The sequence below is a fragment of the Manis pentadactyla genome, chromosome 3, assembly GCF_030020395.1.
Source record: "Manis pentadactyla isolate mManPen7 chromosome 3, mManPen7.hap1, whole genome shotgun sequence".
NCBI lineage: Eukaryota > Metazoa > Chordata > Mammalia > Pholidota > Manidae > Manis > Manis pentadactyla.
Window position 1 is genome coordinate 106,183,077 of NC_080021.1, and position 27,549 is coordinate 106,210,625.

General features: G+C 35.9%; 1 protein-coding gene across 1 annotated transcript in view; it reads left to right on the top strand.

The window, feature by feature from the left end:
- The window catches only part of LOC118935861 (uncharacterized), a 102,502-nt gene that overhangs the window by 58,205 nt on the left and 16,748 nt on the right, over positions 1–27,549 (top strand). Inside the window, exons 11-16 of the mRNA XM_057498257.1 lie at positions 1,851–1,922; positions 4,547–4,648; positions 5,912–5,957; positions 6,511–6,607; positions 8,125–8,238; positions 10,673–10,764. Coding sequence (XP_057354240.1) covers positions 1,851–1,922; positions 4,547–4,648; positions 5,912–5,957; positions 6,511–6,607; positions 8,125–8,238; positions 10,673–10,764 — 523 coding nt within the window. The remainder of the gene's footprint in view (positions 1–1,850; positions 1,923–4,546; positions 4,649–5,911; positions 5,958–6,510; positions 6,608–8,124; positions 8,239–10,672; positions 10,765–27,549) is intronic.

Here is a 27,549-nt window from a genome sequence, read left to right on the forward strand (position 1 = left end):
TAAAGGGTGTGGGTTTCTTTTTTCTTTTTTTTTAATGGGGAAAAAATTTGAGGTAAGGTACACATAATATAAAATTTACCATTTTAACCATTTTTAAATGAAACAATTTGGCGTTTCTCTTTAAGGTGATGAAAGTTCTAAAATTGTAGTTATCGGTAAATTGCATATATCTGTCATATCGATCAGTATTGCCATGCATCTGTCAGTGTACTAAAAGCTATAGAATTACACACATTCAAATGGGTGAAATGTGTGGTATGTAAATTATATCTCATTAAAACTGTTAGAAAAGAATATAGCTGGTTAGACCTATTGACTGAAATCAAGGGGCTCACAAATTGATGAGTAGAGAACATTTTGGAAAAATAAATTCATATTCAAGATCTTATGCAGATAGATCCACTTCACCCGCTATGTTAAGTGGTGCACATTTTCCTTAACCAGTCTGCTAGTAATTGAAATTGGAAGGTCGTTAGTTGTTCCAAGGACCCACTTAAAAGAATATATATATGTATATATATATATATATATTTTTTTTTTTAAGGAACTCTAGGTATAATTTACATACCTGCTTGTCTAATTTTTAACAGCTTTTTGGAGATTTAAGTTACATACTCTCAGTTCACCAATTTTAAGTGTGCATTTCATAGATTTTTAGTAAGTTAGATTTTTGTAGCCATCAGCATAATCTAATTTTAAAACATTTTATCTTTGGGAATTCATTAAAGACTGAATTGAAGATGAATTCTTCCACAGATGACTAGAGATGATTAACCCTTCTTACTGAACTCATTTGAAATGTTTTGCAGCTATCCTCTTGTGCCTTCTTTATATATCATCTTTTTTTTTAACACATAATGAGAATTTGGCTCTTACTTTCTAAAGAGTTAACTTTTATGTTTCTGTTATGCTTTTATTTTTTTTATCAAAATTCCACAGCAGTGGTAAATAGTAATGGTGATAGCATTTTAGCTGTCTTGTCTTAATTCTAGTTAATAGTTGTTTACAATAGACATGATTTATCATGTTGAGGAATTACCTTTCCCATGTGGGTTTTCTAAGAGTTTGGTCTTCCCTGCATTAAATACATTTAGACTTGGGCTCTTTCTGCATTTTCAGCATTTATATGTGTAAGTATATATTTTTCCTCTTTGATTTGTAAAAAAATATGGCAATTTATGAAATGTTTCCTGTATCAAAATTTTGCATTTCTGTGGTAATATATTTTATCCAAATGAAATATTCTTTTAATGCCCTATAATATTTGGTTTTAAAATTTTATTTAGAGTTCCCTTGTCTACATTTATAAGTCAGATTGGTACCTAACTTTCTATTTTGTGCTGCTTGTGAGGGTTTAGTTGTTGGGTTAGACTGCCTCCGTACAATTAATGGGATAGCTTTCCTTTTCCTCCCCTTTTATCCTGGGAAGTTCCCCTAGTGAAACTGCTCCACTCACAACTATTTTAAAGACAATTAGTATTCTTTTCAATCTTCCACCACTGTTTTACTCAAATTTTCTTCTCTAGATCAATTTTAGTAGTTCTTTCCTAGAGAATTGTCCATTTCATTGAAATTTTGACATTTACAGGCCTAGCATAGACTTGTACTAGTCATTTTTTTGTTTGTTTATAGTTCTATTCAAATTTCTATATTTTTCCTCTCAACTAGCTCATTCAAAGATAAACATGCATTATTTTTATTTCTAAAGTACCAGCTCCTTGACAATTTGATATGCTTTTTGCTATCCATTTACTTATGTTTTTAATGTTCTTTAAAAGCAGTTTTGGTATCTTTTTGGACATGGTAGTTTATAAATATTAATTTTTACAGTGGTCTTCTGTCTTTTTTAGGCACGAGATGTGCACACCAATGACGTGGTGGCTATCAAGAGAATACCTTATAGTGGAAAGAAGGCTATGGAGGTAGGTGAAATATATATGTTTGTATTGGCATGTTAAAGAAATCCATACCATTTTTAATTGGGGATAGGTGGAAATTTTTTCAAAAAATGTTGAAAAATATACAAATACTAAGGTTAATCTCAGTGAATTTTCTTCCACAGACCCAGTGTGCCCATTTAACCTGTACCTAGAGCCATAAACAACATTCCTGACATCCCAGAAACCTCCCAACTGCATCCCTTACTTTTAATTTTTTTAGATATGTACTGCTGACACGAGTTTAATTTTTTAAATTGTTGTTCAGATTATTCTATAATAGAGGGATTATCATGTCTGAGAAAGTAAACTAGAATAAGGTACATTTGACAGTGAGTATACTGGATGTAAATTTTTAATGGTTGAGAAATTATTTAATGGCTGTTTCAAATAATCATCAGCAGCAATATATCTAGTCTGAAAAATAAGGCAGTGGGTAATAATCTGAAAAATAAAATTACTGATACTGTATTGCATGTACTTTAGTTCATCAGTGTTCTGATTAGTTCTTCCTTAATTGCATAAGTTTATAAAATTACTTTCTAAGTCTGTTCTCTTTGTCATTCTTTAATTCTTTAAAAAATTTATTTATTTTTAATTGTGTTAAAGTACACAAAACAAATTTACCATCTTAACCACTTTAAGTGTAAGTTCAGTGGTGTTAAGGACATTCACATTGCTGTGCAACCATCACCACCATTCATCTCCAGAATTCTTTCATTTTGCAAAAATGATATTCTACACCCATCAAACAATAACACCTCATTCCCTCCTCCCCACAGCCCTTGGAAATCACCTCTCCTCTTTCTGTCTCTATCAATTTGACTACTTTAGGTATCTCATGTAATTGAAATTATGCACTATTTGTCCTTTTGTGACTGGCTTGTTTCACTTAATGTAGTGTTCTCAAAGTTCATCTATGTTGTAGTGTGTCAGAATTACCTTTCTTTTTAAAGCTGAATAATATTCCCGTGTGTGTGTGTGTGTGTGTGTGTGTGTGTGTGTGTGTAAAAACACCACATTTTGTCCATCTACCATCTGTAAATGGACACTTAGTTGCTTCTACCCCTTGGTTATTGTGAATAATGCTGCTATGCACATAGGTATACAAGTATTTCTTTGACTTCTTAAACTTTTAAACTTTAGGGTATATGCCCAGAGGTAGAATTGCTTGATCAGTCTTTAATTTTTAAAGGTTTTGGCTTTCTACATTTCTGTAATCTCTGTTTTGTGGTAAATGTTTTTTGTGATAATCATACTTATGGGTATGATAACACTGTTGTGATTGATCACTGTTCCATTATGTTGATACCTAAAAAACCTCTTAATTTCTAAAACCCCTAAAAAAACCTCCATTTTTTACAAGTTTAATTTAATTTGCCATTCTATAGTATAACTTTAAAACCAGCTTTCATAGCAGACTTGTATTGGAGTCTGTTTAATTAGTCATGCCCAATACAAAAAGTTTCACCTAGGGCATCATCTTCTCTCATCTAATATTGTATCCTTCCTGGAAGTTTTTTTTACATTACAAGTTTTAGCTTGGTTTTGTTTTGAGAGTTTGCCTCCCAGAGCACTCAAATTTGAAATGTAAAGCCCATAAAACACTTTCTGAAGTTAGCATCTTACAGCTTACACATTTTACACTGTGAATATCTTGCTCTATTTTCTTGAGGGCTTATGAAATAACATAGGAGATACAGGACCTTAAATTCTAGTGCAAAACATTTTTTAAAGTTCTGTATCCTAGTTCCCCTACCTTTAGAAATATGATACAAGTCAGCGGTAAAGCTTGGAAAAACTGAAACAAGAACAAAAAACAGATTCCAAGTTCCCATCCCACATCTACTAAGCCTCCAGAGTCTCTGGGTATGGACCCAAGTACCTGTATTTTCAGTTCCCTGATTGCTTCTGACAACTAACTATATTTAGGATATGGCCTAAGTTTCTGAAGTTGTCATAGAGTAGCTTTTATTGCTGAAGGTTTATCTGTTATTGACTAGTAGGTGTCAATGGGAAGGCTCTTCATGAAATCCTATAGGAAAATGTTTCCGTGCTGCTTGGTTTTTCTGTGAACTTCCCTCTGTTATAACCTAAGTGTTCACTAGCATTTTAGAATATGTGCATTTAGGAATTCGGTAATTACTTGATTTGAGTTTAAACAGCAGAAAAAACTTAACATTTGGTAGACAATATAAGCCAAAAAAACACAACAACTGAACTTTAAGGTATGTAAATCATACAACAATAAAGCTGCAAAAAAAAAGGGGGAGGTTGAACTTTTGAAGAAAAACCACTAAACATAGTATATAGATTTCAACAGGCTTAGTGTGTGGTTGTAAAATTTTTATAAGACTCATTGATAATAAATTTTATGAAAGTAAAAATGTGTCCTACCTGGAATGAATTTTATGTTATTGAGTTGTAAACTATATGAATGTAATTTCTTTAAAATATATTAGTTTGACATTTAAATATTACAAATAAAGCAAAGTTGTATGTTCTTGTTAACTTTTTAATCTAATAATTACTTTTGTACTTATATAGTTTTCTAAGGAAAGGCAACTGTTCCTAATTCTTTCCTTTATTCTTTTTTTTTCTCCCCACAGAGATGGCAGGGTATTACTAAGGAAGTCAGGTTGCTACGAACATTAAAACATCCCAACATTGTAGAATACAAAGGCTGCTATTTACGTGAGCACAGACCATGGGTAGTATCTGCTCTCCCCTTGTTCTAATTTTAGTAGGTTTAGTTTATAATTAATTCAAAAATGTCTCAAAATAGTTGTGTAAAGCCATGCACAAACACCTTGAAATGTTAGTTCATACTGAGAAAAGAGCAGCTTTTCCTGAAACTCTTAGGCAGTAAGAGATAATAGAACTTTTCCCAGTTGACTACAGAGATTCAGCTGACCATTACGTGCACGGGAAAATGTTCTGATGTATGTTAGCGGTATCATTCTTCAAATGCTTTATCAAACATTTGTTGAGAACAATCCTATCAAAGGATGAAAATCAGCATTTATTTTTGACATAAATGTACTGTAAGCTATTTAACCACAAGATCTTGGTTGGAATATTGGTGGTGAATCCTGGTGAAATCTGAACTGATTGTGATCCTTAGGCTAAATAATACTAAAGGTAGAAAATTGGGACATTTTATTGCAGAAAATGGAAATTAATTTTGCCCCACTGTTGAAACTAAGATAAGGTAGTAATCTTACAATGGTATAGGCATAGTAATTATGTCTTTTCAGAGAAAGGCTAAATTTTCCTTAAACAGGAATGACCTTTTATTTTTAATAAGCTACAGCTGATTATCATTTTAGTATACAGAACTTAGATTTACTTAGATTTGCAATGTTTGGTTTAATTTGATGGTGATGGTACTCCTAAATTTGAGGCTGTGGTAAAAGAAAAAACAGTGGCAGAGAGGGTAGGCTGCCTCTCTGTCTTTCAAGTTTCTCCATCTGTAAAACAAGGATGATAATAGGGTCTGCTTCCAAAGGTGGTTATGAGGATTAAATTAGTTAATATATATAAAATACCTGGCACATAAGACGTGTTCTTTGTTTGCTTTATAGGAAAGATTTAAACTGTAACCTAAACTTTGTATATATAGTACCAGAGGACGATTTTCTGCTTCCTAACAATACCAGTATTGCTACTATAGGTTAATATTAATGGAATATGTATATTCCTTTATAGTTTAGTTAGTAATTATATGAAACACACATCTTCTACAAGCAGTTATATGTCAGCATTATAAAAGATTAATGTAGCATTGGCTTAACTTCATGTATGCATTTAACAAGTTCCAAAATGTATACTTATATTTAAAGGTAATTGATAACTAGAGTTTGTTTCACTTCAAACTATCTTCTTGATCTCCTTGGTGAATTTATTTTATCTCATATAGAATCTTTTTATTTTAATAGTGTATTTTAATGTTTTTATCATTTTTTCCCCTGTAGCTTGTAATGGAATATTGTTCGGGATCTGTTTCAGATTTGCTGAAATGTAAGTTTCCTTTATTTATTAAGAGAAGTATTAGTATAATAAAATGAGAATTCATTCACTAAGAGATTTTTTTTAATAATGTTAAAACTTTCCAGGAAGAGTAAAAACCTTTGTGTTTTCTAGAGTCTCAGCGTGGTATGCACTGTCCTCATTAAATACTACGTTTTAGCATAACAGATGAGATTTCTTTCATTATGACTTAACAGGCATTTTTCTGCATTCTTTATCATTAAACTTGATTTGTTCCTTCTGTTCAGAATGAAGATATGTAGGAATATAAAAAGGGAAAGCTTCTCTTTCATTGTTTTTATAATCATGAAATAATTGTTAAATGTTAACTTAGAGGAAAATTGGCTGTGAACTCTAATAACTAGGCACAACTGCGCACTTATTAAGTTCAATTGCTTTGTTTTATTATCTTGGAAAGCAGAAAATTCCTTCTTGCTAAATGTTAGTTTTTTGAAATTTGCCCATATGTTAGATATGTGTATATATTTTTTAAAATAGAAATGTTCTATAGAATAATTATTTTCAAATAAAATCTTATTTTAAGTTCACAAAATGCCATTACAAGAAATGGAAATAGCAGCAATTATACATGGTGCTCTTCAGGGATTAGCCTACTTACATTCTCGTGCCATGATCCATAGGTAAGTACTTTAAAAATTACCATATATTAATAAGCAACTTTATCAGACCTAGAATTTATTAATCCTGAAAGCTTTGTTGGTTTTAGCTAAATAAAAGTATTCTGGAGTTTTACAAACTCATATTTTTTTAGGTTATCCATGTCTTAAAATGAATATACTAATTTATTTGATCTCTTTGTTGAGAATAATTTTTATCTTTTTCTACACATGCTGCTGGGCTTTCCGAAGTATGTGCACTTTATAGATTTGTGATAGAAATTTAATTATAGGGAAGTTTAATTTGTGAAGTGGAAAAGATGATAGGGATTATGTATTCTTACTTGTTTCATTTTACAGATGAAGAAACTGATGCCCCAATTTGTGACTCACTTCTCAAAGCTTATGAAGCAAGATAGATTAGACTAGAACTAACCCAGATCTTTTGTCCTCCTGGTGACTCATAATGCCGGATTTGTTCCATTGATTCCATGACAGAGACGAGTAAAAGCTACTTAACACTCTATGCTTTTGAGATAATCCTTGATAATGGATAGTAATTTAAAGATTAAACCATCATAAACTACATTTTTAGCATTGGTATTGGTTTTGCCTGTTTTTAGAAGGAAGCTAGCATTTTAAAAATTATCTATGTGAACCAGACAATACATAGTAAACTTATATAGTTGAGTCATTGCAAATTAATGGGTTATCAGTTTTTTAGATGAGGATAGTAAGATCCAAGAGGAATCCACATGCATAGTAAATAAGAGAATGAAAGAGTTGGAAGCAGAACCTAAGGTCTTCTCAACTTCAAAGAACCTTCCATTTTTTAAAAAAACAAATGTAAGAAAATAGATTGACTTATTACTACATCCATTATAATACTGTATAGTGTGAATTGACAAGTGCTTAGAAATTTCTTTCTTTTTGAATGTTATGGTGCCCATTGGGCATACAATCCCATTATAATTTTCTTAGTTCACATGTACATTGCTGATTTAGAAAAGAGCTTAAAAGTAAATTTGGGATCATTGATATTACCTTACCCATGTGTTTCAGTTTTCATATCATATTTAGGTAGGAGAACTATGGTAAAATTTGGAATGATATGAGTAATTAAAAAAAACAAATTTGGGGCATCAGGTTCTTTTTTTTCCATTTTATTGTTAAGGGTATACTCAGAAATCTTACAGTCATATAAGAATGTTCAGCTAAATTTTTAAAGCCATTATTTGTACCAATAAACAGGCACTCAAATATCGAGTCTGTGCTATTAATTACCTAATTTTTTTCTTCTGTTTCTACTGCTATTTTATCTTCTCTTTTAGAAAATTGTTACTATATACTTATAGGAATTCTGTGTATCTAATTTCTTAGTTTGGATCTTAATTCTCATTATCCCAACTGAGACATTATCCAAGGCCTTAATTATTCTGATTTCTCCTTCCCTATTTTATAAATTTTTATATGATCTTTATCATTTTCAGTATAATCTTACAAAGGAAAGACAAACAATTTTCTGTGTTCCTTAAACGCAGAGACATCAAAGCAGGAAATATCCTTCTGACACCAGGAGGCCAGGTGAAACTTGCTGACTTTGGATTTGCTTCCACGGGCTCTTCTGCCAAGTCTTTTGTGGGAACGCCGCATTGGTAGGCACAGTCCTATCTGGTATTGATCCTCATAATTGAAATAGGCAGTGTGTGGTTGTACTTTTATCAGGTGCTTTATGTTTCTCTTGGAAATACAGTGCTGCTTTAGATATTACTGTAAGCACTGTAGTTTCAGATACAGATTTGGAGTGCTGCCCTTGTATCTCCTATTGTATCATTTGTCCCCCCTACGTTTCTTTCCTGTTATCATCTACATGATGTATTGGGGGTAAGAGTGAAAAAATTTTAATCTTTAAGAAGGGAGAAGATAGAAATGCTAAGTGGAAATTTTCTTTAGATTTATACTTACTGTGTGTCAGTATCTTCTGAATAAGATTACCTGAAGACTGGTAGCTGATTAGGAACTTTTTGTTTTCATTTTTTATTGTGGAGAATTTCAAGTATACAGGGAAATAGACAAAAATATAATGAAGGCTCACACAGCGGTCAGCTCAGCCTAACAGCACTACCCCAGGGCCTGGCTGCCCTGTATACTTGACCTTCTTGCCCTCCCTCCCACCTCCAGTTATTTGAAGCGACTTCTAGACATCATCTAATTTTATTCATAAATAATTCCATATTAATGTCAGCAAGTCTGAAGGGAATAATTTTCCACATCTTCAACTTCCATAGATGTCCTCTCTCTGTATATGCTGAGAAGTTTCTTAGGTCTACTGCATCTTCTTTTCCACCTACCTTTCAAATCTCCCAACTCCCAGTTTGTTAAAGAAAGGCTTCTCAGCCATCCTGAATAGTAGAGTGATGTATTGTTCTGAGAATTAAAAGCCTCCAACTATCACCAGAGGGACAATCTGAGAACATGTAACATCTAGAATATATAGCATCAGAAATCTTGAAGAGTTAGGACACCAAGTTTTGGCAAAGGGCCTTCTGCCTTCACAGTCATCTCTCTTCAGTTCCTTTTATTCCTTGCTCTTTCTTTTCCCCAATTATCTTTCCTCCCATCTTCTTTTCTAGTGAATCACAAATTATCTCATTTATAACTGGGACAATTATTGTGAGGACACATTAACATATTATTTACAATGAAAAATGAAGTTTGACATTTCCTGACAGAAAATAATTCTGATTTGAATGGTTCATATGACCGTGCAGACTGGGTTTGCTAATTAGGTTATTATACAGCAGTGTTTTTAATGAATTGAATGAGCGAGGTCCTCAGCTCCAAGTTGTAAATATCTGTAAAGCACATATACAAATTATGTGTATACATATGTGTGCATTATATCCTTTTCAACTATTAAGTTTATAAAATTTAGATACCAACTCAAAAATGTACAAGTGGATACATTTTTTAAATAAATTCATTGTAAGTAAGAAAATAAAACGTTTGAAGACCACTGTTCTGTATGACCAAAAATTTCTTATGTAGAACCCTAGTTTAGATAGAATCCTCTTCCCCTGTATAAAAAAAGGGTTCTTCGGACAAATAATGCTTCTTAATGGTCCCCCTCTTTACAAATCAGTGATCAATATTAGATACTAGAAAGGAGCTAGAAAGTTGTGCATTAAAAACAAAACTACCTTTTTAACTTTGTTGAATTTAGTGACTCCCCAAGCTTACTTCAACATCTTAACACATTAGAAGCCCTCTGTTATTGGCAATTGAAAGTTACATACGTATTAATTTGTATATGGTATATTAGGAACACAGCACTATGTACATATTTACATATTTTTACACACAGGAACACGCATACGCCTGGTAACAATCTTATTAAGCAATCAGAAACTGTTCTAAATGTTTGTCTGTGCTTAACAAGTACAAAGGAAGTATAAGGTGAAGCACTAGTGAGAACATTAGAGTCTAGCCAAAGATGCGAATTAGCGTTTCATTTTATAGCCAAGACGACTCCAAAGTTAATAATTGTATGATTTATTTAGTTATGAGTGGCTGTCCTAGCCACTTTCATCACAGAACACTGCTCCTATTTGCAAAAATGACTGACAAACTGCTTAATCATTGTTGCATATTGTGGCAGATATTTTCTCAGCTAAATGTAGTGAGTTTGTTTACTTCAAGAAAACAAGTGCCAGTGATAAAAATTTGGACTTTTGTAATAAGATGCTGAAACCAAAATGTTTGAGAACCGCTGGCATAAAGGATATACAATATTACAATCTGAAAACTTGAATTGATGCAGAACACAACCCTGCTCTGGGGAGTCTTTCCTCCAGGATGCTGGTACATGATCATGACAAATGGTGAGAATAAGTCTAACACCGTGTACGCAATGGTAAATATTTACCTCACAACCTGTAATGCATTTATTTCCCATTATAAGAATTCTTATGTCCAGACATATCAACTGGAATTCACACAGGTATTCTCCATGTGGATGGTCATTACATTTTTAAACAATAGTATACTTTTCTTTTCTTTTTTAACTTTAAGTACCATTTTATGTTTTAGGATGGCCCCAGAAATAATTTTAGGCAGGAATGAAGAACAATATGATAGCAAAGTAGATGTATGGTCTCTTGGAATAACATGTATTGAAATAGGTAAGCATTGCTCTTTATTACTGTGTAGTAAGTTTTGATCAATGTTTCACCTCAATTTCTGTAGCAAATTACAGCTTTTTATTTTTATGTCAGTGTTTAAGGGGAGCAATAAATCTATCAAGGTTGTCACTTTGATTATTTGGCAATTTGTCTCTCTCTCTCTCTCTATGTATATATATATATATATCTTAGTTTAGGTATATTAGATTTGCTGTATTAAATTAGGTCTAAAATAGTTTCTACTGTGCTATTAATTTTGAGGTATCTGTGTCTAAAATTTAATGAGTATTTGTTAAAAACCTAGAATATGTCTATGGTTATAGATTTACCATCTATGAAGGGTCTCTAAAGCATTCATGAATGCCTTAGAGTAGTAGTACCGCTACTAAGGTTACTTAATACTTTGTGTTAGGTATGAGGATTAGATTATCAGGTTGCGTACCTTATTGTACAGTTTGATTTTTTTTTATTTTGGTATCATTAATCTACAATTACATGAAGAACATTATGTTTACTAGGCTCCCCCTTCACCAAGTCCCCCCTCCACACCCCTTCACAATCACTGTCCATCACCGTAGTAAGATGCTGTAAAATCACTACTTCTCTGCTCTCTGTTGCACAGCCCTCCCTGTGCCCCCACACACTCTACATTCTAATCGTAATGCCTCCTTTCTTTTTCCCTGCCCTTATCCCTCCCTTCCCTCCCATCCTCCCCAGTCCCTTTCCCTTTGGTAACTATTAGTCCATTCTTGGGTTCTGTGATTCTGCTGCTGTTTTGCTCCTTCAGTTTTCCTTTGTTCTTATACTCCAGAGATGAGTGAAATCACTTGGTACTTGTTTTTCTCCACCTGGCTTATTTCGCTGAGCATAATACCCTCTAGCTCCATCCATGTTGTTGCAAATGGTAGGGTCTGTTTTTTCCTTATGGCTGAGTAATATTCCATTATGTATATGTACCACATCTTCTTTATCCATTCATCTACTGATGGACATTTAGGTTGCTTCCATATCTTGGCTATTGTAAATAGTGCAGTGATAAACATAGGGGTGCATCTGTCTTTTTCAAACTGGAGTGCTGCATTCTTAGGGTAAGTTCCTAGAAGTGGAATTCCTGGGTCAAATGGTATTTCTATTTTGAGCCTTTTGAGGAACTTCCATATTGCTTTCCACAATGGTTGAACTAATTTACATTCCCACCAACAGTGTAGGAGGGTGCTCCTTTATCCACAACCTCGCCAACATTTGTTGTTGTTTGTCTTTTGGATGGTAGCCATCCTTACTGGTGTGAGATGATATCTCATTGTGGTTTTAATTTACATTTCTCTGATGACAAGCGATGTGGAGCATCTTTTCATGTGTCTGTTGGCCATCTGAATTTCTTCTTTAGAGAACTGTCTATTCAGCTCCTCTGCCCATTTTTTAATTGGATTATTTGCTTTTGGTTTGTTGAGGTGTGTGAGCTCTTTATATATTTTGGATGTCAACCCTTTATCAGACCTAATGTCATTTATGAATATATTCTCCCATACTGTAGGATACCTTTTTGTTTTATTTATGGTGTCCTTTGCTGTACAGAAGCTTTTTTACTTGATAGAGTCCCACTTGTTCATTTTTGCTTTTGTTTCCCTTGCCTGGGGAGATATTTTCATGAAGAAGTCACTCATGTTTATGTTCGTGAGATTTTTGCCTATGTTTTTTTCTAGGAGTTTTATGGTTTCATGACTTACATTCAGGTATTTGATCCATTTTGAATTTACTTTTGTGTATGGGGTTACAGTGATCCAGTTTCATTCTCTTACATGGAGCTGTCCAGTTTTGCCAGCACCATCTGTTGAAGAGACTGTCATTTCCCCATTGTATGTCCATGGCTCCTTTATCATATATTAATTGGCCGTATATGTTTCGGTTAATGTTTGGAGTCTCTATTCTGTTCCACTGGTCTGTGGCTCTGTTCTTGAGCCAGTACCAAATTGTCTTGATTACTGTGGCTTTGTAGCAGAGCTTGAAGGTGGGGAGCGAGATCCGCCCCACTTTATTCTTCTTTTTCAGGATTGCTTTGGCTATTCGGGGTCTTTTGTGGTTCCATATGAATTTTTGAACTATTTCTTCCAGTTCATTGAAGAATGCTGTTGGTAATTTGATAGGGATTGCATCGAATCTGTATATTGCTTTGGGCAGGATGGCCATTTTGACCATACTATTAATTGGCCATTTTGACCAGAATATTAATTCTTCCTAGCCAGGAGCATCGGATGAGTTTCCATTTGTTAGTGTTCTCTTTAATTTCTCTTAAGAGTGTCTTGTAGTTTTCAGGGTATAGGTCTTTCACTCCCTTGGTTAGGTTTATTCCTAGGTATTTCATTCTTTTTGATGCTATTGTGAATGGAATTGTTTTCCTGATTTCTCTTTCTATTAGTTCGTTGTTATTGTATAGGAAAGCCACAGGTTTCTGTGTGTTACTTTTGTATCCTGCAACTTTGCTCAATTCCAATATTAGTTCTAGTAGTTTTGGAGTGGAGCCTTTAGGGTTTTTTATGTACAATATCATGTCATCTGCAAATAATAACAGTTTCAATTCTTCTTTACCACTCTGGATTCCTTGTATTTCTTTGTTTTGTCTGATTGCCGTGGCTAGGACCTCCAGTACTATGTTAAATAACAGTGGAGAGAGTGGGCATCCCTGTCTAGTTCCCGATCTCAGAGGAAACGCTTTCTCAGAAGCTTCTCGCTGTTCAATATAATGTTGGCTGTGGGTTTATCATAGATGGCCTTTATTATGTTGAGGTACTTGCCCTCTATGCCCATTTTGTTGAGAGTTTTTATCATGAATGGATGTTGAATTTTGTCGAATGCTTTTTCAGCATCTATGGAGATGATCATGTGGTTTTTGTCCTTCTTTTTGTTGATGTGGTGGATGATGTTGATGGACTTTTGAATGTTGTACCATCCTTGCATCCCTGGGATGAATCCCACTTGGTCATGATGTATGATCTTTTGATGTATTTTTGAATTCGGTTTGCTAATATTTTGTTGAGTATTTTTGCATCTACGTTCATCAGGGATATTGGTCTGTAGTTTTCTTTTTCGGTGGGGTCTTTGCCTGGTTTTGGTATTAGGGTGATGTTGGCTTCATAGAATGAGTTTGGGAGTATTCCCTCCTCTTCTATTTTTTGGAAAACTTTAAGGAGAATGGGTATTATGTCTTCTCTGTATGTCTGATAAAATTCCGAGGTAAATTCATGTGGCCCAGGGGTTTTGTTTTTGGGTAGTTTTTTGATTACCGCTTCAATTTCATTGCTGGTAATTGGTCTGTTTAGATTTTATGTTTCTTTCTCGGTCAGTCTTGGGAGGCTGTATTTTTCTAGGAAGTTGTCCATTTCTCCTAGGTTTTCCAGCTTCTTAGCATATAGGTTTTCATCATATTCTCTAATAATAATTCTTTGTATTTCTGTGGGGTTCATCGTGATTTTTCCTTTCTTGTTTCTGATTCTGTTGATGTGTGTTGACTCTCTTTCTCTTAATAAGTCTGGCTTATCTATTTTGTTTATTTTCTCGAAGAACCAGCTCTTGGTTTCATTGATTTTTTCTATTGTTTTATTCTTCTCAATTTTATTTATTTCTTCTCTGATCTTTATTATGTCCCTCCATCTCCTGACCTTAGGCCTCATTTATTCTACTTTTTCCAATTTCCATAATTGTGGCATTAGACTATTCATTTGGGATTGTTCTTCCTACTTCAAATATGCCTGGATTGCTATATACTTGCCTCTTAAGACTGCTTTTGCTGCGTCCCACAGAAGTTGGGGCTTTGTGTTGTTGTTGTCATTTGTTTCCATATATTGCTGGATCTCCATTTTAATTTGCTCATTGATCAATTGATTATTTAGGAGCATGTTGTTAAGTCTCCATGTGTTTGTGAGCCTCTTTGCTTTCTTTGTACAGTTTATTTCTAGTTTTATGCCTTTGTGGTCTGAAAAGTTGGTTGGTAGGATTTCAATCTTTTAGAATTTACTGAGGCTCTTTTTGTGGCCTAGTATGTGGTCTATTCTGGAGAATGTTCCATGTGCACTTGAGAAGAATGTGTATCCTGTTGCTTTTAGATGTAGAGTTCTATAGATGTCTGTTAGGTCCATGTGTTCTAGTGTGTTGTTCAGTGCCTCTGTGTCCTTACTTTTTTCTCTCTGGTGGATCTGTCCTTTGGAGTGAGTAGCATGTTAAAGTCTCCCAAAATGAATGCATTGCATTCTATTCCTCATTTAATTCTGTTAGTATTTGTTTTACATATGTTGGTGCTCCTGTATTGGGTGCATATATCTTTATAATGGTTATATCCTCCTGTTGGACTGAGCCCTTTATCATTATGTAATGTCCTTCTTTATCTCTTGTTACTTTCTTTGTTTTGAAGTCTATTTTGTCAGATACTAGTATTGCAACACCTGCTTTTTTCTCTCTGTTGTTTGCATGAAATATCTTTTTCCATCCCTTGACTTTTAATCTGTGCATGTCTTTGGGTTTAGGTGAGTCTCTTGTAAGCAGCATATAGATGGGTCTTGCTTTTTTATCCATTCTATTACTCTGTGTCTTTTGACTGGTGCATTCAGTCCATTTACATTTAGGATGATTATTGAAAGATATGTACTTATTGCCATTGCAGGCTTTAGATTCATGGTTACCAAAGGTTCAAGGTTAGCTTCTTTGCTACCTTACTTTCTAACTTAACTTGCGTTTTGAGCTATTATAAACACAGTCTGATGATTATTTCTCTCCCTTCTTATTCCTCCTCCTCCATTCTTCATATTTTGGGTGTTTTGTTCTGTGCTCTTTCTAGGAGTGTTCCCATCTAGAGCAGTCCCTCTCAGATTCCCTGAAGAGGCAGTTTGTGGGAGGCAAATTCCCTCAACTTTTGCTTGTCTGGGAATTGTTTAATCCCTCCTTCATATTTAAATGATAATCGTGCTGGATACAGTATCCTTGGTTCAAGGCCCTTCTGTTTCATTGCATTAAGTATGTCATGCCATTCTCTTCTGGCCTGTAAGGTTTCTGTTGAGAAGTCTGATGATAGCCTGATGGTTTTCCTTTGTAGGTGACCTTTTTTCTCTCTCTGGCTGCCTTTAATACTCTGTCCTTTTCCTTGATCTTTGCCATTTTAGTTATTATGTGTCTTGGTGTTGTCCTCTTAGGGTCCCATCTCTCAGGAGTTCTGTGTGCCTCCATAGTCTGAGCAACTATTTCCTCCCCCAGTTTGGGGAAGTTCTCAGCAATATTTCTTCAAAGACACTTTCTATCCCCTTTTCTCTCTCTTCTTCTTTTGGGAACCCTATAATGCAGATATTGTTCCTTTTGGATTGTTCACACAGTTCTCTTAATATTGTTTCATTCCTGGAGATCCTTTTATCTCTCTCTGCACCGCTTCTATGCGTTCCTGTTCTCTGGTTTCTATTCCATCAATGGCCTCTTGCATCTTATCCATTCTGCTTATAAATCCTTCCAGAGATTGTTTCACTTCTGTAATCTCCCTCCAGATGTCATCCCTTAGCTCTTATATATTTCTCTGTATCTCTGTTAGCATGTTTATGATTTTTATTTTGAATTCTTTTTCAGCAAGACTGGTTAGGTCTATCTCCTTCTCAGGGGTTGACTCTGTGATTTGGTCTTTCTCATATTCTGCCTCTTCATGGCGATAGAGATAGTTTGCAGAGCTCTCACAAGTGATGGCTAGGAGAACGTCCCTTCTTGTTGGTTTGTGGCCTTCCTCTCCTGGGAGAACAGCTACCTCTAGCGGCTTGTGCTGTGCAGCTGCATGCAGATGGGGCTTCTGATTCTTGCCCTTCCTCTCTGGATTTTAGCTCTGTGGTTGCAGTGATCGTGGCCTCCCTTGGGCTGCTGCTCTGATATGGCGGAGCTGCATCAGAGGGGAAACAGCCAGGAGGCTGTTTATCTCTGTGAGGGGCCTCTGAGCTGCCCTGCTGTCCAGGGGGTTAGGGTGCCCAGAGTTCCCCGGGATTCCTAGCCGCTGGGCTAAGTGTCCCGGGACACTTCCATCCAGCGGTGGGGTCCTTGTCCCTTTAAGTCTTTCAAAAAGTGCTCGCTTTTCTTTGCCCCAGGGGCACTGGCTGCGGGGACCCGCTCACAGATCTTACTGTCCTGTTTCCCTAGTTTCCAGCACCCCACGCACTGTGTCTGCGCTCTGGTGCGGATGGCTAGGGCTGGCTATTTAGCCATCCTGGGCTCCCTCTCCCTCCCTGCTCTGACTCCTCTCCTCCCGCCGGGAGCTGGGGTGTGGGGTGCTCGGGTCCTGCCAGGCCGGGTCTTGTATCTTACCCTCTTCACAAGGTGCTGGGTTCTCACAGGTGTGGATGTACTCTGGCTGTTGTCCTGTGTCTTCTGGTCTCTCTTTTAGGAATAGTTGTATTTGTTGTATTTCAAAAATATATGTGGTTTTGGGAGGAGATTTCCACTGCTCTACTCATGCCACCATCTTGTCAGTCTCTGTACAGTTTGATTTTATGCACACATTTTATTCTGTTGCCCTAAGTGGAATTATGCTTAAGGCAGTGGACCATCAAAACTTTGCTAATACTCCCATTGTAAGTGAGCCAGGTGAGTAATTGAACTGTCACTATAATTGAAGCTGTTGGCCATCTTCTTGCTCTTGATTCCCTGCACCAGCCTATAATACCCTTCACATTTTTTTCTTTAAGCGTTATTTACTATTAAGAAATACTGGGAATATTTAATTGATCCATTCTAGAAGTGACCAAAGATTGAAAATAACACATTTAAAGTAAAATCCATGTGTCATTTGGATAAATCATCAACCTGGGTTTGTCAGTAGTAAAAAAAAACCAGATAGGGAAATTGAGGTAAAATAAAAGTAAAAACTTCCTTATCATTACACAATAAATACTACAATTTCCATTATAACCAGGCTGTTTCTATCTTGCAATCTAATATTTTTCCAAAATAATATAACCTTTAGATTTTTTCACTTTCGTTAGAATTCCTACATTAATCATTCCCTTCAAGCTCTGTATCATCATATATATTTTAAAGCTTGACATCAGCAAAGAGAGATTTGGAGATGACCATGTCATCCTTTTCTGATATTTTGGTCTCAATTTGAGGTTTTCAAAGTGTTTCTTCTATTTGAAAATATCTTTAGGTATCTTAAACTCTTGTTTTTTTACTCCTGATTCTTCTTCCTAGCAGTACATCCTAATTAATTTCTTAAGAAACTTGGGTATAAATGTACAGAAGCTGGTTAATATAGTCTGGCTATGGGGTATTTTTATGGGGTATGTGTTTGATGCATATATGTGCCCCTTTGGGTTGGTGAAATTGCATTAATGATCCTTTTAGATATCATTGATGTATTTTGATATTCATTTGATTAGAAAGTATTCCTTGGCTAATTATACTGCTCAGAAAGAAATGTATAAACTCCAGAGTTTCTATGGGATGGATTCTTATTTTTTCCATGTTTTCTCATTTCTTATTATAGTTCATAAAATAGACTTCCTTCACAATGAGAGTTTTTACACATAGAATAAAGCAACTTCAGATGTGACTGCCTAAATTTTAAAGGAGTAAGATATTTCAAAGAAGTTCTTAGAGTTTTAGGCATGCATGTGGCATATTCAACTTTTAGAAACTCTTTCATGATCAGATTTAAATTTTTACTTACAGATATTTTGAATTCTGTAATGTCATGAACCAGAACCTGACTCTGGTTCCAGGGGAAAGTCTAGAATAGCACAGGCCAATAAAATGTTCTGTAGTGATAGAGATATTCTGTATTTGCATGTCTTTTGAGCACTTGAAATGTGGCTAGTACAACTGAGGAACTGAATTTTAAATTTTATTTCATTTAAATAAGTTTGCATTTATGGGGTATGGAGGAGACTTGATAATATGGGTATAGTAACCACATTGTTTTTCATGTGAAACCTTCATAAGAGTGTATATCAATAATACCTTAATAAAGAAAAATGTATAAAAAATAAGTTTGCATTTAAATAGTAACATGTAGCTGCCCTTTTAGACAAAACAGGTGTAGAGGCCTGATTTTTTTTAATGCATATTAGATTTGCTGTCTTGGGAAATATATGTAATATGCTGTTCTACTTTACAATAATTAAGGATAATGAATTAAAGCAAACTTTTCTTACAGGGTAGGTAAAAGAACAAAACTTAAGTCAATTGTACTGTCTTTGGTTTTGATAAATACAGTTCTAAATAAATATGACTTTCATTCCCTATTATCATAGAGGTTGAAATAACTTGAATTTTTTCATAGGTGACTTTATGTGTTTGTTCACAATTTGATGAAAAAGATCCCAGTTTTGTTGCTTTTCAGGCTATGTGCATGATTACACAGTTGTGTTTATAAAAATAAAATGTGCCATTTTTGTCTGATTATAAAAGTACATGTGGAGAGTATAAAATTTCAGAAATATAAACAGTGTAACAATAACTACAGTCACTTGTTAGAGGATGCACAAAATAAAAAGATGTAAATTATGACATAAAAAATGTAAAACATGGTGGGAAATAACAATGTAGAACTTCAAAATGCTTTCCAAATCAGCAATTTAAAATAGATAATTATAAATATTAGTTTTATGTAAGCTTCATGGTAACCACAATATTAAAAGCTATAGTAGATACACAAACAATAAAAAGGAATCTAAGCATACCACTACCAAAAAAATCAAATTAGAAAGAAAGAGAGCAAGAGGAAAAAGAAAGGAACAAAGGAATTACAAAACAACCAGAAAGCAATGAACAAAATGACAATAAGTACATACTTATGTAAAGTTACTTTAATTATAAATGGACTAAATTCTCCAGTCAAAAGACAGAGTGGCTGAATGGATTAAAAATAATAAGACCCATGTATATGATGCCTACAAGAGATGCACTTTAGATGTAAGGATATGTACACACTGAAACTGAAAGGATAGAAAAAGATATTCCATGCAAATGGAAATGAAAAGAAAGCTGGGGTAGCTGTACTTACAAAAGATAAAATAGACTTTAAAGCAGACTAATAAGAGAGAAGGACATTATGTATTAATAAAGAGGTCAGTCCAACAAGAGAATATAAAATGTGTAAATATTTATGCACCCAACGTGGTAGCACCTAAGATTATAAAGCAATATTAATAGACCTAAAGGGAAAAATAGACAGCAGTACAATAATAGTAGGGGACTTTAACATCCCACTTTCATCAATGCATAGATTATTCAGACAAAACAATCAATATGGAAACACTGTCCTTTAATAACACACTGGACCAGATGAACTTAACAGACATATACAGAACATGCCATCCCAAAACAACAAAATGCACATTCTTCTGAAGCACCCATGGAACATTCTCCAGGATAGATCATATCTTAGGACACAAAACAGATCTTAATAAATTTAAGAAGATGGAAATTATATCAAACATATTTTCCAGACACAATGTTATGAAACTTGTAATTAGTTACAAGAAGAAAAATGGGAAATTCACAACTATGTGAGATTAAACAACATGCTATTGTAACAACCAATGCATCAAAGAAGAAATAAAAAAATATAAGGAGACAGATAATGGAAATACAACATACCAAAACACATGGGATGCACCAAGAGCAGTTCTAAGAGGGAATTTTGTAGCAATAAATGCCTACATTAAAACACTAGGAAGTTTCTCAAATAAACAACCTTAGTTAAAACCTCAGGAAATGAGAAAAAATAAGAATTAACCAGTCCCAAAGTTAGGAGAAGGAAGGAAATAACAAAGATGAGAGCAGAAATAAATGAAATAAAAAACTAAAAAGTTAACAGAACAGATCAATGAAACTAAGAGCTGGTGTTTTGAAAAGATAAAAAGAATAGACAAATCTCTAGTTAGAATTAACCATGATAAAAAGGACTGAAAATCAGAAATGAAAGAAGAGGTATTACAACTGATATTGCAGAAATATAAAGGATCACAAGAGACTACTATTAACAATTAATATGCCAACATATTGGACATCATAGAAGAAATGGATAAATTGTTGGAAACATACAACCTATTAAGACTGAATAATGAAGATGTAAAAAATCTAAACAGACTGATTACTAGTAAAGAGATCAAATCAGTAATCAAAAATCTCCCAGAAAACAAAATCCAGGACCAGATGGCTTCACTATTGCAGTCTAACACACATGTAAAGAAGTAATACCAGTCCTCCTCAAACTCTTCCAAAAAACTGAAGAGGAGGGAGTACTTCCAAACTCATTTTATGAAGCCAGCATTACCTTGATAACCAGAACCAGACAGGGACACTACAAGAAAAGAAAGTTACAGGCCAATGTCCCTGAGGAACATAGGTGCAAAAATTTTCAGTGAAGCACTGGCAAATGTAATTCAACAATACATTAAGAGAATAATACACCATGATTAACTGTGACATATCCCAGGGATGCAAATATGGGATCAATGTCTGCAGATCAGTGTGAATGAACAAAATGAAGCAGAACAAAATGAAGGCTGAAAATCATGATTATGTCATTAGACACAGAAAAACATTTGACTAAATTCAGCATCCATTTGTGATAAAAACTCTTAGCATAAGTGTGAAGGGAAGATAGCTCAACATAATAAATTCCATATATGGAAAGCCCACTGCTAATATCCTACCAAGTAGCTAAAAGCTAAAAGGCTTTCCTCTAAGATTGGGAACAAGACAAGGATATCCCCTCACCACTTTTATTCAACATAGTATTGGAAATACCATCCAAGGCAATTAGACAAGAAAAAGAAACAAAAGGCATCCAGATCAGGAAGGAGGAAGTAAAACTATCACTGTCTACAGATGACATGATATTATTGCATATAGAAAACCCTAAAGACTCCATCAAAATAATGGTTCGAACTAATAACTGAATTCAGCAAAGTTGCAGGATATAAAATTAATACACAGAAATCTGTTGCATTCCTATATTCTAACAACAAACTAGCAGAAACAGAAATCAGGAAAACAATTCTATTTAAAACTGCATCAAAAAGAATGAAATACCTAGAAATAAACCTAGCCAAGGTGGTGAAAGACCTATACTTTCTTCATGAGAGAAATTAACCAATAAATGGAAATAATGCCCTGTTCATGGATAGGAAGAATTAATATTGTCAAAATGGCCATCCTGCCCAAAGCAATTTACAGAGTCAGTGCAGTCTCTATAAAAATTATCAATGGACAGAGGGGCGGAAGATGGCGGCGTGAGTAGAGCAGCGGAAATCTCCTCCCAAAACAACATATATCTATGAAAATATAACAAAGACAACCCTTCCTAGAATAAAGACCAGAGGACACAGGACAATATCCAGACCACAGCCGCACCTGAGAGAACCCAGCGCCTCGCGAAGGGGGTAAGATACAAGCCCCGGCCCCGCGGGAGCCGAGCGCCCCTCCCCCCAGCTCCCGGCGGGAGAATAGGCAGAGCGGGAGGGAGACGGAGCACAGGACTGCCGGACACCCAGCCCCCGCCATCCGGGCCAGAGTGCAGACACAGTACGTGCCCAGGGGGCCCTGGATACCAGGGAAACAGGGCAGCAAGAACAGTTAGCAGGCACTGGAGGCCGGGCACCGGAGGACATAAGAAAAGCGCGTGACCATTTTTTTTTCCTTTTTTGCTGTTTTGTTTTGGCGAGCGCTTTTTGGAAGTCTTAAAGGTATAGGGACCCCAATACTAGGGAAACAGGGCAGAAAGACTGGTGAGCAGAGGCCTGAGGCTGCCACCGGAAAATAAAGAAAAACGAATGACCACATTTTCTTTTTTTTTTTAATTAAAAAAATTTTTTTTCTTTTTTTTTTTTTGGTGAGCATTGTTTTGTTTTGGCGGGTGCTTTTTGGAAGTCTTAAAGGGGCAGGGCGGGTCACTTAATCCAGAGGTAGGGAATCCAGGATCTCTGGGCACCCTAACCCCTGGGCTGCAGGGAGCAGGGAGGCCCCTTACGGAGATAAATAGCCTCCCAGCAGCTCCTGCTCCAACGCGACTCCACCATTTTGGAGTAGCTGCCTGAGCCAGGCCACGGCCACAGCAACAGCGGAGATTAACTCCATAGCAGCCGGGCAGGAAGCAGAAACCCTGTCTGCGCGCAGCTGCCCAGCACAAGCCACTAGAGGTCGCTGTTCTCCCAGGAGAGGAGGGCCACAAACCAACAAGAAAGGAAGTCCTTCGAGCCATCACTCGTCCCAGCTCTGCAAACTATTCCTATCACCATGAAAAGGCAAAGCTACAGGCAGACAAAGATCACAGAGACAACACCAGAGAAGGAGACAGACCTAACCAGTTTTCCTGAAAAAGAATTCAAAATAAGAATCATAAACATGCTGACAGAGATGCAGAGAAATACGCAAGAGAAATGGGATGAAGTCCGGAAGGAGATCACAGATGCCAGAAAGGAGATCGCAGAAATGAAACAAATTCTGGAAGGGTTTATAAGCAGAATGGATAGAATGCAAGAGGTCATTGATGGAATTGAAATCAGAGAACAGGAACACATAGAAGCTGACATAGAGAGAGACAAAAGGATCTCCAGGAATGAAACAATATGAAGAGAACTGTGTGACCAATCAAAAAGGAACTATATCCGTATTATAGGGGTCCCAGAAGAAGAAGAGAGAGGAAAAGAGATGGAAAGTATCTTAGAAGAAATAATTGCTGAAAACTTCCCACACTGGGGGAGGAAGTAATCGAACAGACGACGGAAATACACAGAACCCCCAACAGAAAGGATCCAAGGAGGACAACACCAAGACACATAATAATTAAAATGGCAAAGATCAAGGACAAGGAAAGAGTGTTAAAGGCAGCTAGAGAGAAAAAGGTCACCTATAAAGGGAAACCCATCAGGCTAACGTCAGATTTCTCAACAGAAACCCTACAGGCCAGAAGAGAATGGCATGATATATTTAATACAATGAAACAGAAGGGCCTTGAACCAAGGATACTGTATCCAGCACGACTATCATTCAAATATGACGGTGGGATTAAACAATTCCCAGACAAACAAAAGCTGAGGGAATTTGCTTCCCACAAACCACCTCTACAGGACATCTTACAGGGACTGCTCTAGATGGGAGCACTCCTAGAAAGAGCACAGCACAAAACACCCAACATATGAAGAATCGAGGAGGAGGAACAAGAAGGGAGAGAAGAAAAGAATCTCGAGACAGTGTGTATAAAAGCTCAATAAGTGAGCTAAGTTAGGCAGTAAGATACTAAAGAGGCGAACCTTGAACCTTTGGTAACCACGAATTTAAAGCCTGCAATGGCAATAAGTACATATCTTTCAATAGTCACCCTAAATGTTAATGGGTTGAATGCACCAATCAAAAGACACAGAGTAACAGAATGGATAAAAAAGCAAGACCCATCTATATGCTGCTTAAAAGAAACTCAACTCAAACCCAAAGACATGTACAGAATAAAAGTCAAGGGATGGAAAAACATATTTCAAGCAAACAACAGTGAGAAGAAAGCAGGGGTTGCAGTACTAATATCAGACAAAATAGACTTCAAAACAAAGAAAGTAACAAGAGATAAAGAAGGACACTACATAATGATAAAGGGCTCAGTCCAACAAGACGATATAAACATTCTAAATATATATGCACCCAACACAGGAGCACCAGCATATGTGAAACAAATACTAACAGAACTAAAGGGGGATATAGACTGCAATGCATTCATTCTAGGAGACTTCAACACACCACTCACCCCAAAGGATAGATCCACTGGGCAGAAAATAAGTAAGGACACGGAAGCACTGAACAACACAGTAGAGCAGATGGACCTAATAGACATCTATAGAACTCTACATCCAAGAGCAACAGGATATACATTCTTCTCAAGTGCACATGGAACATTCTGCAGAATAGACCACATGCTAGGCCACAAAAAGAGCCTCAGAAAATTCCAAAAGATTGAAATCCTACCAACCAACTTTTCAGACCACAAAGGCATAAAACTAGAAATAAACTGTACAAAGAAAGCAAAGAGGCTCACAAACACATGGAGGCTTAACAACACGCTCCTAAATAATCAATGGATCAATGACCAAATCAAAATGGAGATCCAGCAATATATGGAAACAAACGACAACAACAACACAAAGCCCCAACCTCTGTGGGACACAGCAAAAGCAGTCTTAAGAGGAAAGTATATAGCAATCCAAGCATATTTAAAAAAGGAAGAGCAATCCCAAATGAATGGTCTAATGTCACAATTATCGAAACTGGAAAAAGAAGAACAGATGAGGCCTAAGGTCAGCAGAAGGAGGGAAATAATAAAGATCAGAGAAGAAATAAATAAAATTGAGAAGAATAAAACAATAGCAAAAATCAATGAAACCAAGAGCTGGTTCTTTGAGAAAATAAACAAAATAGATAAGCCTCTAGCCAGACTTATTAAGAAGAAAAGAGAGTAAACACAAATCAACAGTATCAGAAATGAGAAAGGAAAAATCACGACGGACCCCACGGAAATGCAAAGAATTATTGGAGAATACTATCAAAACCTATATGCTAACAAGCTGGGAAACCTAGGAGAAATGGACAACTTCCTAGAAAAATATAACCTTCCAAGATTGACCCAGAAAGAAACAGAAAATCTAAACAGACCAATTACCAGCAACGAAATTGAAGTGGTAATCAAAAAACTACCAAAGAACAAAACCCCTGGGCCAGATGGATTTACCTCGGAATTTTATCAGACATACAGGGAAGACATAATACCCATTCTCCTTAAAGTTTTCCAAAAAATAGAGGAGGAGGGGATACTCCCAAACTCATTCTATGAAGCTAACATCACCCTAATACCAAAACCAGGCAAAGACCCCACCAAAAAAGAAAACTACAGACCAATATCCCTGATGAACGTAGATGCTAAAATACTCAACAAAATATTAGCAAACTGAATTCAAAAATACATCAAAAGGATCGTACACCATGACCAAGTGGGATTCATCCCAGGGATGCAAGGATGGTACAACATTCGAAAGTCCATCAACATCATCCACCACATCAACAAAAAGAAAGACAAAAACCACATGATCATCTCCATAGATGCTGAAAAAGCATTTGACAAAGTTCAACATCCATTCATGTTTAAAACTCTCAGCAAAATGGGAATAGAGGGCAAGTACCTCAACATAATAAAGGCCATCTATGATAAACCCACAGCCAACATTATATTGAACAGCGAGAAGCTGAAAGCATTTCCTCTGAGATCGGGAACTAGACAGGGATGCCCACTCTCTCCACTGTTATTTAACATAGTACTGGAGGTCCTAGCCACGGCAATCAGACAAAATAAAGAAATACAAGGAATCCAGACTGGTAAAGAAGAAGTTAAACTGTCACTATTTGCAGATGACATGATACTGTACATAAAAAACCCTAAAGACTCCACCCCAAAACTACTAGAACTGATATCGGAATACAGCAAAGTTGCAGGATACAAAATCAACACACAGAAATCTGTGGCTTTCCTATATACTAACAATGAACCAACAGAAAGGGAAATCAGGAAAACAACTCCATTCACAATTGCATCAAAAAAAATAAAATACCTAGGAATAAACCTAACCAAAGAAGTGAAAGACTTATACTCTGAAAACTACAAGTCACTCTTAAGAGAAATTAAAGGGGACACTAACAGATGGAAACTCATCCCATGCTCGTGGCTAGGAAGAATTAATATCGTCAAAATGGCCATCCTGCCCAAAGCAATATACAGATTTGATGCAATCCCTATGAAACTACCAGCAACATTCTTCAATGAACTGGAACAAATAATTCAAAAATTCATATGGAAACACCAAAGACCCCGAATAGCCAAAGCAATCCTGAGAAAGAAGAATAAAGTAGGGGGGATCTCACTCCCCAACTTCAAGCTCTACTATAAAGCCATAGTAATCAAGACAATTTGGTACTGGCACAAGAACAGAGCCACAGACCAATGGAACAGACTAGAGAATCCAGACATTAACCCAGACATATATGGTCAATTAATATTTGACAAAGGAGCCATGGACATACAATGGCGAAATGACAGTCTCTTCAACAGGTGGTGCTGGCAAAACTGGACAGCTACATGTAGAAGAATGAAACTGGACCATTGTCTAACCCCATATACAAAAGTAAACTCAAAATGGATCAAAGACCTGAATGTAAGTCACGAAACCATTAAACTCTTGGAAGAAAATATAGGGAAAAACCTCTTAGACATAAACATGAGTGACCTCTTCTTGAACATATCTCCCCGGGCAAGGAAAACAACAGCAAAAATGAACAAGTGGGACTATATTAAGCTGAAAAGTTTCTGTACAGCAAAAGACACCATCAATAGAACAAAAAGGAACCCTACAGTATGGGAGAATATATTTGAAAATGACACATCCGATAAAGGCTTGACGTCTAGAATATATAAAGAGCTCACACGCCTCAACAAACAAAAAACAAATAACCCAATTAAAAAATGGGCAGAGGAACTGAACAGACAGTTCTCCAAAACAGAAATACAGATGGCCAACAGACACATGAAAAGATGCTCCACATCGCTAATTATCAGAGAAATGCAAATTAAAACTACAATGAGGTATCACCTCACACCAGTAAGGATGGCTGCCATCCAAAAGACAAACAACAACAAATGTTGGCGAGGCTGTGGAGAAAGGGGAACCCTCCTACACTGCTGGTGGGAATGTAAGTTAGTTCAACCATTGTGGAAAGCAGTATGGAGGT